General features: G+C 37.4%; 1 protein-coding gene across 4 annotated transcripts in view; it reads right to left on the bottom strand.

Moving 5' to 3' along the window:
* LOC150093183 (phospholipid-transporting ATPase IF-like) overlaps positions 1 to 17,601 on the bottom strand; it is a 799,705-nt gene that overhangs the window by 34,897 nt on the left and 747,207 nt on the right. Inside the window, exon 28 of one of the 4 annotated variants that reach the window (XM_090413775.1) lies at positions 6,828 to 6,967. The exons of the other annotated variants lie outside the window; for them this stretch is intronic. Within the exon in view, the coding sequence (XP_090269901.1) occupies positions 6,857 to 6,967 (111 nt within the window). The 3' untranslated portion in view covers positions 6,828 to 6,856. The remainder of the gene's footprint in view (positions 1 to 6,827; positions 6,968 to 17,601) is intronic. 4 annotated transcript variants of the gene reach the window in all.

Below are 17,601 nucleotides of genomic sequence, written 5' to 3'. Positions count from 1 at the left end.
TAAGGATGACATTCATTGGAGAAAATGGTATAAAGACAGCTGTTGCAGAATGTGTGGTGGAGATACTTAACGAGCAGTTCATAAAGATCTTTCAATCTTGTGAATGTGACTTCATGGAGAGATTGAGAGCAGTTGAAGATGGGGAGGAGAGACTGACTGTAAGTGAGCAAGAGGTGTTTGGGGAGTTGAGAAAACTAGATGTAAATAAGTTGAAAGTTTATTTTTCACTTGGTTAGAGTATAATAAATTTAGTTTAATCCTTTATCCAAGTGTGAGCAAACAAAGTTTGCACCTGAAAGTATCTTCAGGACTGGGGTAAGGTGGTACAACACCAGGGAACTCCTTGCAAAGGTGGAGCAAGCTACCAACACTCCTATCTCAGTATCTCCCATAGTCTGGGTTGCAACCCTTCCCTTAATGCATAACGTTAGACATATCTGCAAGGAGATGTGTTTTGCATTATGGGAGATACTGAGATAGGAGTGTTGGTAGCTTGCTCCACCTTTGCAAGGAGTGCCCTGGTGTTGTACCACCTTACCCCAGTCCTGAAGATACTTTCAGGTGCAAACTTTGTTTGCTCACACTTGGATAAAGGATTAAACTAAATTTATTATACTCTAACCAAGTGTAAAATAAACTTTCAACATCTTTTTCTAAATCCAGAGTACTTTATTAAAAAAGGGTGGCACACCATTTGGCAACTCCTATAGGTAGAGATGACCTGCTAATGCTTCTGCCTGATATCTCCACTTGGGCCTGGCTCCTACTGAAGAGACCTTAATAAAGGTCGAAACTAGTCTGGGTTGTGGCCCTTCCCTTAATGCATAACATTAGACATATCTGCAAGGAGATGTGTTTTGCATTATGGGAGATACTGAGATAGGAGAGTTGGTAGCTTGCTCCACCTTTGCAAGGAGTGCCTGGTGTTGTACCACCTTATCCCAGTCCTGAAGATACTTTCAGGCGCAAACTTTGTTTGCTCACACTTGGATAAAGGATTAAACTAAATTTATTATAGATGTAAATAAGGCTGTGGGAGTTGATAATATATCACCACATATTCTGAAGGAATGCTCCAGGGAGTTGACACCTGTCTTGACATATTTTTTTAATATGAGTCTTGCACTTGGTCAAGTTCCTAAGGAGTGGAAGGAGGGCAAGATTGTGCCACTTCATAAAGAAGATGATCGAACTCAAGTATCAAACTATAGGCCTATCTGTGTGTCAGGTGTTGTGGTTAAGTTGTTGGAGATGCTTGTGAGAAATAGGATCCAGAGTTGCGTTGACAACAATGGTATTATCTTTGATGGACAGCATGGATTTGCTAAAGGGAGGTCATGTTTCATAATCTACTTACTTATTACAATAAAGTGACTGCTTCCTTGGACAGAGGAGAAGGATGCACAGTAATATACTTGGATTTTGCGAAGGCTTTTGATAGAGTACCTCATGAAAAGTTGACAGTCACACTAGAGCAGATGGGGTTGGATATTAGATTAGTGCATTGGATTGAGACTGGTAATCTGATAGGTATCAACAAGTTGTGTATGGGGATGCGATATCCAGGAAAAGGAATGTCACTAGTGGAGTGCTTCAGGGGTCTGTTTTAGGACCATTACTGTTTAACTTGCATATTAATGATATTGGTAAAGATTGGATGGAGATATTCAGTTGTTTGCAGATGATGCAAAGTTGGGATGAACGATAAAAAGTAGTGAAGATGTTGTGGCTTTACAAGAAGACTTGTAAAGCCACAACATCTAAAGCCACTACGTCAGTGTCCTCTGCATTCATTCCGATGCAGAGGACACTGACGTGTAGAAGTAGGGAGATTCTTGTTCAGTTGTATAAGGCTTTGATTAGGCCACATATGGACTATTGTGCCTAGATTTGGTCACCGGGTTTTCAGAAGGATGAAGAGATGTTGGAAAGGGTACAAAGGCAACTGACTAAGGTAGTTTCAGACCTCTGGAATGTCGAGTATGAGGAAAGATTGGGAAGATGTAATTTGCAGAGTCTGTTGGACAGAAGGAACAGGGGAGATATGATAGAGACCTACTAGTTGGTAAGCAGTTGTTATAGGATTAATGATGGAGAAGTTCTATAGAGAATAGTGGGAGATCAGGGGGGAACCAAGGTCAACCCTGGAAACTGTATAAAGAGGGTGTGAGTAGGGGAATGAGAGGCAGATTTTTTTCGTATAGAGTTGTGAATGATTGAAATGCCTTGACTGAGAGTGTGGTGTCTGCAAGGAGTTTGAGTGTGTGTGAGACATGGTATGGTGAGATGTGTGTGTGATCAAAGGACCTCTCAGATGAGTCTTTGACTCCATGAGGTCTTGGGGTAATAATAATAATAATGCTGCCAATATGAAAGGTGTCTATACAGGTTTACAAGCTAGGCTTCAAAAACAGTCCCTCTGCACATTATATACCATGCTCTATTCATTCCTTAAATTTGGGAACTATGACATAAAATCTCGTCCGGAAGCAGTGCAATATTTTTGTTTTATTTAAAGTATATACAGGGTGTTCGGGATAAATTTGACAGTTTCGTAAGGAAAAAGAAAATCTTCTTTGTATCTATTAAATTTAATGAATTGACAAAAAAACATTACAGGCAGAGTTAATTACAATACTATCAACAAGATTTACTCAAAATAACCACCATTAGCATCGATCACAGCTTCAATTCTGCTTCGGAACCTCGAACAAGCTGATGCTACAGTCTCCCTGGGAAGGGCCGCAAAAACTGTTTTAATTTTATCCATTAACTGGGCTTTTGTATTACTGGAAGTGCGATTGGTGTCTTTTTCAACTGCGCCCCATACAAAATAATCCATGGGGTTAAGGTCTGGGAGTTTGGAGGCCAAACATTTGGACTGGTGAAGTCGTAGAAATTTTCAGACAACCATTTTTGACTTTTCCTAGAGGTGTGGCAAGGGGCCGAATCCTGCTGCCATACATACGGCCTACCATTGGCTGCCCTTGTTATCCAGGGCTTGACTACAGTTAGCAACTCCACGAACAAAGCCCTAATTCCAATGCCAGGGTTCTTCAACACCTGTTCCTGCAGATTTGCGAGGAATTCTGCTGTACGAACGCAATCAGATCGTCTGCTAGGGATCTTTCTTCTTGCTACATCCTCGTAGTCACCATTGCAAGTCTCTAGTTCATGCCTGATTGTTTTTACTGTATTCAGGGAGCATTGGGCAGCAGTCGTAATATCCTTATTTTGATGGCGGGCACGAATCATCATGATACAAGTTATTCTCTTCCATGATTCAGGTGGGTTCCAGCTATCCATCCTTTCTGACATCTTGTATATGAATGAAGAAGGGTCCAAACTTTTAAATGAAGAGAAGTGTGTGTTAATACATGTAACTTACGGAAAAATATAATTAATTATAAATATGTCAAATTTATCCCGAACACCCTGTATAATTACTTTTCATCTTCAACAAGAAGGTGGGGTATACTCCTTAAACGTTTAGAACAAAAAAATCTTTAACAGTTAAAAGACTAGGTGGTCTGCAAACTAGGTGGTCTGCAAGAGCTGACGCTGTGTTGGCTTCGAAACATGGATATAAACAAATTAAAGAGGCATTACTTGAACTATGCATTTCTCCTCATGAAACACCTATTTCTAAATTAGAGAGCTCATCATTGGCTGAACATTTTGACAATCCAGAAACAGCAATTTTAACAGTCGAGTGGAACAAAATTATAGGATTGATATTGACTCACAAAAATTTATTGATGAAGTTAAGCAATTTTTAATAATGATAAAGGAAGAAAATCCTTCAATTAAAATATGTATAAATTTATAAACAAATATTTTTGACGATGGCTATTTCAAATGCAAGTGCTGAATGCTCAATTTCAGTGTTGAAACGAATAAAAAATTATTTAAGAAGCAACTTGCACCAAACTAAAACAAGTGACGTGTCATTATTATGCATTGAATCAAATGGACTCGGTTACTTATGATGACATTATAGATATTTGCTAAAACCAAAGCCAGAAAAACTATTAGTTTTTAGTTTTTTAAATTTAAAGTGATTTATTTTTATACTTTTTTAAATGCAAATATATGTATACCAATGTGTTATTTTTATTTTATTAAAATGAGTTATGGAAATATCGACTTTTATTTTCAATAAACTAAAAAAAATGCGAATGAATTTCATTAACTGAAATAGACCTGTTCTTTTGAGGCCTCATAATGATGTTGCGCCTAGGGTCACCAAAAGTATAAATGTGGCCCTCTGTTCCGGTGAACACTGGCTAAGAACCACTGCTCTACAGGATCTTATTCACATGGTGGTATGTGACAGAATACCACATGGAACATAAGTGTGGATAACAGAGCGACACCAGAGGGTGATAGATGCTGGAATGGAATCAAGGTGAATGAGGGTGACTAATGGAGTACCCGAGGACCACTACTCTTTAATTTGCACATTAATGATATAGCAGAAGATTTGAAGGAGGATATTTAGTTGTTTGCTGATGATCCAAAACTAGGAAGAGCAATAGTTGATAAAGGTGATGTAGATATCTTACAGAATGATTTAAATAAATTGACAGTGTGGAAAAAGGACAATGGTTGTTGTCCTTTTTCCACATGTTGTAATGTTGAATGTTGTAAAATGCAATTAATGCACTTTGGGATGAAAAGAGTACACACTTCATATCATATTGATGGTACCAGTTGACAGGAAATTGATGATGCTAGGGATCTGGAAGTGATGGTGGATAGAGATCTGAAATTCACAGGAAATATTGCAAGAGTTTGCAAAATAGCTGAGAGGATTGTTTGGATGCTGAAGAACACACTGACAAATAAAGATAGAGGTTATTATCCTCCTTTATGAGGCTATGATTAGGCCACATGTTGACTAATGTGCACAGATTTGGTCACTTTTGTTTCTAGGGGACTGGGAGATGGTGGAGAGGATTCAGAAATGAGGGACGAAGCTCGTGACAGGTCTGTGGCATGTTTCTACAAGGACAGATTGAAAGTGTGTGGGTTGCAGAGTTTAGCTGACAGGCAGAGAGGAGGGGGTATGATAGAAACTTATAAGTTACTAAAGGGATGCTAGAAGATTAACAGACAAGAAAATTTCGAATACATGGTATGCAGGGGTAAAACAAGAGGTGTCACACTTGGAAGTTGTATAAGAGTGTGCAGACTAGGTTCTTTACTTGTTAGAGTGGTAAATGAGTGAAAGGGATTTGCCAGAGGTGGTTGTGAGCACCCAAACAGTGAATAAGTTTAAGATGTATGATAGGTGTTGTGATAATGGATAGTGTGTGTCTTCTGTGATGAATCTTTTGACTCCATGGCCTACCTGCATAAATAATAATAATATATCTATATGATATAATTACACATACTACAGAAGAGATATTTAGATATAAATCTATAGTTAGAAATATCTGATGTAGTCCAAATATTTTTATCAAAAGAGATTGGTAAAGTTTTACTAGTTTCATTAATTGATTTCATGGTATATTACCACCTAGGACACATGGCTTTTATTCAGTCTATCCTCACATAAATCACAGCGATGATTATTACCACATTTCACATTTTTATGATTTTGTTTACTCCACGATCAATTTTATAATTCAGCTTAAAGCTGCATAGGGATTCACTGCAAAAGTAATGAATTATAAGATAAGAACATCCATACACCCACACAAAGAGACATCCATACATAATAAGACAATTTAAATTGTACATGTTTTTGGTCATAAAATGTTACAAAATATAAGACTTATTGTTTAATTGACCATATATTTAAAACATACTTCTGTTCGTACAAATTGCCTACCGGTTTCACTAGTAACTGACTAGCTTTCTCAAGGCTTGCACAGTACAAAAAATGGTAAATGCAAAAAGGTTTAAGAATACAAAGAACCGTTAGTACCTGTTAGGTAGCTAAGGTAAAACGTTTGCGTGCCATATCTACTCAGTATCATGAACACGTGTTACATGCAAACGCATAATATGATTATTTGCATACTGTAGCTCTGTTGAACTGAGGGAATTAATTAAATTTTTCCAAGTATCATTCAGTATGGCCCCCTGATTTCTGTTTAGGTTACTGCCCGTACATAGTACAACTGCTGTTTCTTTAAATGCTCGATGTCTGTAATCCTCGTCTACGTAGGGCATGGAGCTGTTATTCCAGTCTATAGTGTGGTTCGAAGTTGAAAAGTGATGTGTCAATCCGGAGGTGATCGTATTGTTGTGATTAACATCACCGACGTGTTATTACCTTAGCTATCTAACAGGTACTAATGGTTCTTTGCATTCTTAAACCTTTTTGCATTTACCATTTTTTGTACTGTGCAAGCCTTGAGAAAGCTAGTCAGTTACTAGCGAAACCGGTAGGCAATTTGTACGAACAGAAGTACGTTTTAAATATATGGTCAATTAAACAATAAGTCTTATATTTTATAATAAGACAATGTTTGCATAACTGCATAGAGCAGCTGTAAATGCTATGGGAATAGATAAAATGAATGTTACATACAAGTGTAGAATGTAAATATGGAAGTAATTACTAGGTTCTTGAAATGGCAATTACTTCACATTTATATTCTAAAATTCTTCACTTGGCCTGTTAATTAACATTTCTCTCTTTACAATTCTTGTCTTTAAGCATTAAAACTGCTTGCTGTAATACATTGTGGATGGCCTCAAAATAAGTTGTAAACCTTTCCCTCCCCTACAAATGACAAACCTCAGTTTGGGAAGCACTGATATAAGTACATTTCTATGTTACGGATAAGTAAGAAAGTAAACTATTAAAATACCTGATGATTCTTATTTCCAATAACAAAGATCATTCACTCTTTTCAACTATATTAATTTGTGATATCGTGATATCATCTGAATGATTGATGTATGATGATTTCAGGTTGTGATGATGTCTATAACAACAAGATGTCCATACCTAGTATAGAAGAAAAAAACTGGAGTTTCTGAATATCACTTGGGAGTACAATTTCACTATTTTTCTTTCAAAAAGAAGAAAAGCCATTGTTGAAACATAACAGGAAAAATACTCTATACTGTAATACATTGTGGATTGTCTCAAAATAACCTGTGAATGCATCCCTCCCCTGGGAATCACAAACTACAGTTTTGCGAGTGCATGTTTGCATAAAATGGACAATGGGAAGAGCTGGGTAATTTCAATATCAGTATCTCTGGTTTGGTAGCAACAATAGTGTGTAATAGAAACTCTCTGCCTGTTGGCAGAGAGTTATAAGCAGCAAGATTGAGGGGGGGGGAGGAAGACGAGAATAAGGTTACGACGTACTTTACATTACATGGTGTGAATGGAGATATGGAGGATCTTAAAAATGGTGTTGACTGTGTCAGTGAATCTCAAACAAGGGTAGGATGCTCAAAGAGAGAGACAAAAGTAATGAGAAAGGCACTGGAAGACATGAAAAATGAGTTGACTCACATGAAGGGAGAGAAATTAGAAAACTTGAATGACAAACTGATGTGAGACAGATAACAGGAGGTGTGAGAGAAAGTTGAAAAAGAGAGAGAGAGAGAGAGAGAAGGAGAGAAAAAATGGGCAAACCAGGGAATGGAAGAAAGTCGAGAGAAGTGTACAGAAACAAGGGATAGAGATAAGAGGAAGGCAAATGATAAGCGAGAACAAGGAGGTAGAGTGTTGGAAAAGAGAGAGAGAGGAATGCAGGTGAGCAAGGAATGAATAGAGTGTCAATGAATCATGGTAAGCAAAACATAATCTTAGAGGAGTAAATGCCTGGAGGAATAATATAAAGTATGACTATGGCAGCTGAATGAGGGAAGAATGTGGATAACATTCATGGTTAGTATGAATGATGGCATGAATTGGGTGATGAGAGATCTGATGTCTATGACAGGAATTGTGCAATAGAAAGTGACAGGGAAGATTGTAAGCATACTGCCTGGATACGATAATGTAGAATTGAGGAAGAGGAAAGATGTATGAATAATGTGATAGTGAGTATACATCAAAGAGGTTTAGGAACATGTAAATGCATGGAGTGAATCTGAGGACAGAAACAAGCTGCATGAGAGAAATGGACTGAACATGGAAAGATGTAGGTATCTGGAGAAATTGCTGTTCTCTAGGCAATTGAGAATGTTATGGCAGGGGAATTAGAGTTACCACGGTGGGCTCTTGTGGGGATAGTCACTTGGAAGATAAGAGAATGTATGATATATTGCAGAGTCAAATGGAGTCAGCAGGGAATAATAACAGGTACAGAAATACTGACAATGCAAGGCGTATCAAGAACAAAGAAAGTGTTAGATCGTGAATGAGGCCTGCCTTTGCTAGATAGACTCATTCGTGATCTAACAATGAAAAGAGCCTTCAAGCAGAGAAAATACCTGTACTGCTGGTCAAAATTGAATTGGAAAGAAATAAGGAAAGGAGGGTAAAGTAAAGTGTATCATATAATTGTATATCGAGTGTAAAGTGTATCATATAATTGCATATTGAGTATGTATCTATTTAATTAGTGTATATCCATTCACTTATTGAAGGGGAAAGATTGTGAAACATTTAATATGTATAATTTAATGAGGGAAAATAATGTGCATAAATTGAAATAGAAACAAAGGAGTAGTATGTGTAAGCTACGGCAAACAAAGAAAATGTAATGACTAAGAGGCTGAAGGTTATGACCTTTATCGGCCCATATTGAAACATTACAAGCAAGGATTAACTAATTCTCTGAGAGGAGCTCTCTTATGGGTTCGCAATGAAGCATTTTGATGTGACTGTGAATGTAAGCTCCTTGGAAGAAAAAGGTGAATGATCGAAAGGAGCAAGGAGTGAGAGACACGAGGTGAGCAAGTAGGTGAAAGGAAAGGAGGTAGGACGTGAGGATGATCTCCGACCAGAAGGGGCAAGCTCGGGTCCAAGTGAAGCCCGAACCGTGATGTTTCCCCTTGAAGGATCCAGAAAATCCCAGACAAGCACCTCAGATGTTCCCACCGACAGCGAAATTTCAGTGCTCATGAATCCATAAGACCGGAAGGCATAATCTGCAGTGTGAACAAGGATCCAACCAGGATGCACACGTGACTCACACGTGGTGATTCAGTGAAACTGTGAGCAGCCAGAAACAGTGAGGCAATTTTGTCCTTTCTAAAGTTAAGTGAGAGTGCTGAAAGAAAACACGTTAAGCAGTGTTGCAGAAGAGAAAACTGAAATTAATTTATTTGTTGGAGTAACTTTAAGGACATTGGACTGGTAGTCCGAAGAGCCATGTCAAGTGATTCTTGCTAAATCTAGTATGTAAATGTTACCGTAGCTGTTTCCCCAGAGATTCTTTTCTAGATAAAATTGTATTAATTGCCCAAGTGCATGCTTTTCTTAGGGGATGATAAATGTGTCAATTTATGAGATTTTCATTTAATATTATTTAAAAGTGGTTTGATCTAATTAAGATAACTGACGAATTGAATATTTCATGTTTAATGTATTCTATTAGTGTAGAATAAAACTTTAGTTTTTTATCATTTAAAATCCTGGTATTGAATTTTGTGTTTGAGACCGACATTTGCCACTCACTAAACTACGAACCGTGACAGAGGGGAAAGAAAGATATTACAATAAGAAAGAGAAGGGACCACGACTGCAACATTTTATGAGAGGGCCCAAATAATTTTAATGTATAATAACTCTAACTGGCGCATGATAAATATAAATTTGTTAGGGTTTGTTACCCAGGGAAAATCCTACAATCCCTGACCACAACCATTAGTGATAAGGCACACTCCAGAATTAAGTAGTATTAACGTCCCAAAACCACGAACATGCGATCTAACAAAAGTGAATTGATGGCAATGATAACCTTAGCTTATCCAAAGACTATTAGAATCAGTGAAACATGGTTGAGAGAAGATAATGTCCTGACAGGAATAGCAGCATAAAGGTACAGCATATTTTGACATTATAAAAAGAGCAAAGGATGGTGGAGTGTTACTTATAAGTGATGAGATGTGTCTTCGTAGAGTAAAAAATTTGGAAGGAAATGGCATTAATTTCCTTTTTATCAAGCTTTGATAAGACCCCATCTTGATTACTGTGCCCAGATCTGGGTGCCAGGTTTTCTTCTTGATGGGGAGGAGGTAGAGAAGATCCAGAGGAAAGTGACCAAGATGATAGCTGGTCTATGGAATGAACCTTATGAGAACAGGTTGAAGATCTGTGGGTTGCAGAAATTGGTTGATAGGCAGAAGAGGAGTGATATGATTCAGACATTCAAATTACTGAAGGGATTTTACAAGATTAATTCAAGGAAATTTTTCAGAACAGGTCTGGTGGTGAGAGAACTAGGGGCCATCCATTGAAACTGGGCAAGGGTGTGGTTAGCAGGGGTGTTAAAGCTAGGTTTTTTTGCTTGGAGAGTGGTGAATGAGTGGAATGAGCTGCCAGTGTCTGTTGTTGGTGCCATGACTATGAGTGAGTACAAGGCAAAGTATGATAGATACTGTGTGGATGCAGTTGTTCTGGACATGATGTTTAGGGCCTCCCTCGATGAGCCTAAGGACTCCTTGGAGTTGTCCGTAATAATAATAATAATAATGATAACAACAATGATGATGGTTACAGCATATAGTGTGAAGTGGAGGTGGGTAGGACAGGACAGTTAATGGGCTGTTGCTATAGGTAGGGAATACAGAGGATGATGAACAGCAAATGTTTAAGCAAATAACTTTGTAAGCATAAAGCAAGTGATGATTATAGAAGATTTTAGCTATAGCAGTATAAATTGGGAAGAGGAGACAACATACACTAATAAGGAAATGGAATTTCTGGAATTCTTCAAGGACAAATGTCTCAGGCAACATGAGACATTTGTGGGAGAGAAATGGACTGAACATGGAAAGATGTAGGTATCCGGGGAAATTGCTGTTCTCTGGGCAAGTGAGAATATGTTATGGCAGGGGAATTAGAGGGAACAAAAGGATCAAGAGTTCGATTTGGTCCTCGCATCAGAGGATCTGTTTATAACTGATATGTTATCCTTGTTCCTAGCTGGTATGATTTTTACTTGAAGGCTGGATTGGAATTGTAAGAAAGGTTGGAATTGCAAGGAAACCAGTGAAGAAATATTTATTAGCAGCAACAGCTAACTGTCTGCCTCAAGTGAAAAAAAAGATAAATGTTTTGGAATAAAGTGGATGACTAATGAAATCAAACAGGAACTTCAGACAAAATGAGGTTATTGAAAAAAAGTATAAAAAAGAAGTGGTAAAGAGCAGTAACATGAGGAGTATAAGACTCAGGCCTGGAAAGTTATTAGTATAGTAAGGAAGAAAAAATTGGAATAGAAGAAGGGATCAGCCCTGTGATAAAAGGAAAATTCTTAGGACTCATTATTATTCTTATTTCTAATAATCTTATTTCATACTTTTTCATTTGGACTTGTTTCATTATGTGGCTAGAAAGAGGAGAAATGATTATGAAAGAATGATGCTGTTAGATCAAGTGACTAGTGCAGATGACATATTGGAGTTGTTAATTATCACTTTATTTCATCATTTAAAAGTAGGTTTTATTACTAGAGATATGGCGGGTGGGGGGGGGGTCCAAGATTTAAAAGTGCATGAAAGGAAAGTATTATTATTATTACAACCTCTATGGAGTCGACAGACTCATCATGGGAAGGTTCATATATATGACAACATATTTATCATATAGAATCTTAAAATCCTTAACACTACTTGCAATAACAAAACATTCTTGTAACGTGTTCAATTCACTGACAATTCTCCATGGAAAAAATCTCCTTCTCACACTCCTTTTCACCACACTTTTACATAACTTGCAAGGATGACCTCTGGTTCTTCCCATCTCACCTTCTACAATCCCTCACAATTAATCTGATAAAATCCCCTGCAGGAAGTGGATGAAACTTAAATGTCTCTATCGTATCATCTCTTTTTCTACTATTCATGAACCTCTGCGATCCACATTTCTTCAACCTCTCTCTCCATAGCCAGCATTCCAAAGTCCCAACACTGTCTTAATCACTCGCCTCTGGACCCTTTCTAATGTCCCCACATCACATTGAAAACCAGATGACCAGATCTTAGCACAATAGTCTAAGTGCGGACTGACCAATGCCTTATATAGTAGCACAACCACTTCCTTATTCCTATATGTTAGAGTACTTCTCATCATAGCAGCACTATAATGTGCAGCCTTTGCAACACTAGCAGTGGGCCCTCAAAACTTCAGTCCACTGTCAACTATCACCTCCAAATCTCCAATCTCATCCACTTCCTGCAGTACGACACCATAAATATAGTACACAGCCTTATATTTCGGCACTCCAAAATGCAACACCTTGCACTTATTGATATTAAAACTACAACCCCACTCCTCTGTCCAACTAAAAAGTCTATTCAAATCTTCCTGAAAGGAATTAACATCAGCAGTGTTACATATAATTCTTCCCAACTTTGCATCATCAACAAACAACTGAAGATACCCAGTCAGTCCACATGATATATCGTTTACAAACAAGTTAAACAGCAGGGGGCCTAAGTTAGGGCCCATGCTGTTTAACTGCATGGTTCTCTGAATGATACTGACAGGTATCATTCAGAGAACCAATCTCTAATCCATCTAACCAATATACTATCTATTCCCTCTGCAGTTTGTACACCAACTTATCATGTCGTAATCTATCAAACAGTTTTGCAAAGTCCAAGAATATCACTGTATATCATTCTCCCTTATCTAACACACTTGTCACCTTATCATGAAATGCAAGTAAATTACTAAAACAGGACCTACACTTTACAAATCCATGTTGACCATCATAAAGAATGCTATGTCCATCAACCCAATCCTGTATTCTATTCCTTACCTATCTCTCCAACACCTTGACCACAACTGCAGTTATACAGACTGGACTATAGTTGGAGACTTCTGTCTTAGAACCATGCTTGTAGAGTGGTACTATTTTGCCTTCTTTCCATTCCTTAGGAACCCTATCCACTGCAAGAGTTTCATTAAGCAACCAGGTCAAGAGCATAACCACCTGTGGTGCACATTCCTTAAGAATATTGTGGTGATATGTCATCAATTCACACAGCCTTATTCATCTAACCCAATTAACATCAGATACACCTCTGTTTCTTTCACTTCCAATTCTCCTAATACTTGCCACTCTTCTGTATATTGCATGGCATCATTTACATCAGTATGATATATGCTGATAAAGTGTTTGTTCACTAATTCTACTATATCCTTTGCAGCTGTTAGTCTGCTGCAATGACTATCCACCAATGTTAATCTTCCATAATTATTCTTCCTTTTGCTTGCCATGTAGCAGAAAAATTCCCTTGAGTTAATCTTGGCCTAACCAGATGACAAAAGTCTTCTCATACTGCACCTTTTCTTTATTTACCATGCTCATCACCTTTCTAGCCTGCACTTCATACTCTTCGTGGATCTGATCACCACCAACTGTCTTGTACCTCTTACAAGACTTATACATCCACTCCTCCAGCACAGCTTGCTTGATTTCACTGTTCATCCATTTCACTCCTACTCTATTTACGTGCTTAACCCTTGGTATGCAGTCATACATTGCATTTTTCAGATACTGCCTTGTGAGTTTCCATGCATTGTTAACATCTTTTCTGCTCAGCTCATCTACCCAACGTCCTGATGCTAACTGATTACAGAGCTTCCTATAATCACCTGCTTTATACTTCCGTATGTATCCATTTCTGGCAGTAACCTTTTCTTGTTTCATCACTTCCTAAACAAGTATCTCACGATCACCTTCACCAACTGGCAGCAGTGTTATATCTTGTGAAGTTATCACTAAATCCAAAACATTAGCGGCTCTAGTTGCTTCAGTCACATGCTGCTTAAGATCATCAGTATCACCTTCTTTTTACATGCTCAACTAATTTGCCTAAACATTTCACAATCAGTATTCTCTGCATTCCTGGCCTGTAACAGTATCCTAGGCCAGGAATGCAGAGAATACTGCGTGGTGTGAAACTGAAATAAACAGGTTAGTATATCAGATTATTTCAATTTCACACCACACAGATTCAAAATCTGTGAATGCGCTATCAACTTCCACACTTTGCAGACACAATTCCTCTGCAATCATCAAGAGCACTCTCCCCCTTACTCTTTTCACAATTCTATCCTTCTGGAAAATTATATATTCTTCTAATTCTATTCCCAAAATCACATCCTCCTCAGACAACCAAGTTTCACTTATTGCAATTATCTTTGGGCATACCATCTCAATCAATACAACAAACTCAGCTATCTTGTTTCAAAATACTCCTTACATTTGTGTATAAGCATAACAATCCCTGTGTGTTTGAGGCCATTCTACCAGCACCAACATTCGCTATTCTAGCTACTATACCACACCTCAATCTCTCTTCAGTCACACCTCTATCTCTCTTCAGTCTGACCACTCCCGTTTCCCTGACCCTGATTTCTATTCCTACCTATCGTATCCTAACCTTTATGCATTCCATCATCTTGTGCTGCTGCAACCACATCTTCAACCTCATATCCATCTTCCTCTTGCCATACAATCTGTTGATTTGTGCTATCCTGCTTCACAGGTAGAGTCTGATCATTTGCTACATTAACTTCTTGACTCTGTGCCTTCTCAGAAAACAATAGACTTTCTAAATGCTCAAAACCAAACCCATTCAAATGTAATCCATCAGCTTCATACAATTTTCCTTCAAATTCCAAATTGAACCCTCCTTTGTCTCACACAACTCAGCCATCTTACTATTCATTAACTCTGCTCTCCTTTTCGATTCACTATTGCCATATCTGGATATGCCTATGACTTTCCCAACAACATTATTCTACTTTACCTGCTGCAACAACTTCCTCAAGTCTCAATCAACATTTTTTTTCTCCCAACTAAGTATTATGAATACTCAGTATTCTGGAAATCAATAAGGCAGCATACCTAATGGGATTTTGCCAAGTGTTTTAAGGGAATGTGCTAAGGAACTGACAGAGTCATCGATGTGGCTGTTCAACCTTGGTTTGCTACGAAATAGCTGCATTTTTTTTTTTTCTTCCCAAGATAGGTAATTATATCAGATAATTTTTAACTTTTTGAAATTAAAACTGAACTGTACTTATGAACTCTTAAAATGGAACTGTTTTCATGAAATTGCTTCATAATTCATTTTTCAGTGAGCTGTTCTTGTGATGATTTTTAGCTTGCTTTTTGATAAATTGCTTTTCAAGAAACCACTTTTCTAGCAATTGCTATTTCAGTTAATTGTTGTTCAATTAATAATTTTTCTTTTAACTGTTTATTTGAGCCAGGGTAGCTCATAGGATTGGTTATTGAAGAACATGCTAACAAACATAGATAAGGGCATTATCATTCCTTGATACGACCACATCTGGATTAATGTGCTTGGGTCTGGTCACTTGAGTTTTTTGGGAATGAGGAAGTAGCGGAGAGGAACCAGAGGCAAGTTACCAAGATGGTGACTGTGGAATGTGAAATGTTTTAACACGTTACAGGGAGCAGAACAAGAGGTCAACTCTGGAAGTAGGGTAAGAGTATGGTTCACAAGGGCGTGAGGACTAGATTTTTCGCTTGGAGAGTGGTGAATGAATGGAATAGGTTGAATGAGTCAGTTGTAAGTGCTTTGTCTGTTAATGGTTTCAAGGAGATGTACAATAGATATTGTGTTGACGGTTTAGGTCTCTCACGATAAGTCTGATTCCATGGAGGTGCCCGTGCAATAATAATTTTTTCTTTTTTTTTGGAAAGGCACTGATAACTAAAGACAAGGAAGATGTTCCATTGTATACAGTCAAATCACAGTTCTGATACCATTTTTGTTACCTGGATCTGAACTCTATAGGTTCATCAACTCCCTAAAATTCAGGTGCCCAAATCAGTAATTAACAATAATCTACTGTGGTGGATTACTATTTGTAGCACTATTTACCAACTTTTGAAAACAAATGAAGAGAATGTAGTGGTCAGAGTTGATAATTTTGACAAAATGTTGGGAGTGTTTTACCTGGATGGATACTTTGGAAGAGCTTCTAAAGGGCAGAAGGAAGAAACTATTCTTAAAATTAGTATCAAACATGGTAAGTAAGGAAATGAGAAAATTTTTTTCTAGCCTAACATAGCCTGCTTCCATAGTAGTTTGGTGATGGTGATAATAAATGATTATGTTTATATAATTCTGATTTTATCTATGTAGACTGCAAAAATCTTAATTCTTCTAAAATTTTTCCCACTAACATTACTTATATTTAGGTTACATTTATTTTCATGATGTACTTTATCAGAAATTCATGTTAATAAAGTAGGATTCATATCAATGGCTCAATAAACTCTTGATGTTTTTTTTTAACTATTGGATATTATTCCAATGTTTTGATTACCTCTTCTGACATATGTGAATCTGTTTTCTAAGAATATATCTTCTAATTATATATATAAGTTGTCATAAGTATGGATGTGCCGAACCACTAAATATTTGGCTCAAGCATGGTGGATAAAATTTCATAAACTAATGTTTTGATTTAAAAAAAAAATAAAAAAATTGATTAAAATTTTTACTGCATGTATATTTTTGGTTCAATACATTTTGTTAAAAATTAATTCAGGATGCTTAAAATTTAATTCAGCATGCTTCAGCTAAATTATATAATTAAGAACAATTTCTATGGTGTGAGGTAGAGGTAGGCAAGACAGGATATTTAGTGGGGTGTTGCTACAGAACCAGGAGCACAGAGGATGGGGACCAGGAGATGTTTAGACAGCTAAGTTTGGCAAGTGCAAGAAGAATGATTGTTATGGGAGATTTTAACTACAATAGTATAAATTGGAGAGAGGAAGATACATGTAGCAACAGGGGAATGGAATTTCGAGAATTCTTGAGGGACATATGTCTTAGGCAACATGTAACAGAGGGAACAAGAGGTTCAAGAGTTTTGGATTTGGTTATAGCATCAGAAGAGTTAATAATAACTTAGTTGACATCTCTCCCACCAGTTGGAGAGAGTGACCATATGGTTTTGACTTGGAAAATGAATAGACATGCAGGAGTATCAAAGAGACGGGAACTTATGTGGAATTATAATGCAGGTGATTATAATAGTCAAAGACGTCAACTTCGGGAAGTTTCATGGAGGGAGGAATTGGAAGGCAGGGATATCATTAGTGCGTGGGAAATTGTGAAAGAATATTTGTTAGCAGCAATGGTAAGTTGTATACCACGAGTGAAGAAGAGGACACAATTTGGAGTGAAGTGGATCACAAACAATATTAAACAGGAATCGTATGCGAAAAAGAGGCTATGGAAGAGATATAAGGAGACAGGTGAAGAGAAGATGCATGAAGAATATAAGACACAGGCCAGAAGAGTGACTAGTGTGGTAAGGAAAGCAAAACTAGAATATGAGAGGAGATTGGCCCTAAGATCCAAAGAAAATCCTAGGGAATTTTTTAGCTATGTGGCCAGTAGGAGGAGAAATGACTGTGGAAGAATGATATTGTGGGATAAAAATGGGAATAGAGT

This window comes from Typopeltis vanoorti, chromosome 24, assembly GCF_054136105.1.
Source record: "Typopeltis vanoorti isolate ZY-2024b chromosome 24, IOZ_Tvanoo_1.0, whole genome shotgun sequence".
NCBI lineage: Eukaryota > Metazoa > Arthropoda > Arachnida > Uropygi > Thelyphonidae > Typopeltis > Typopeltis vanoorti.
This window is presented reverse-complemented; position numbering and strand designations above follow the sequence as displayed.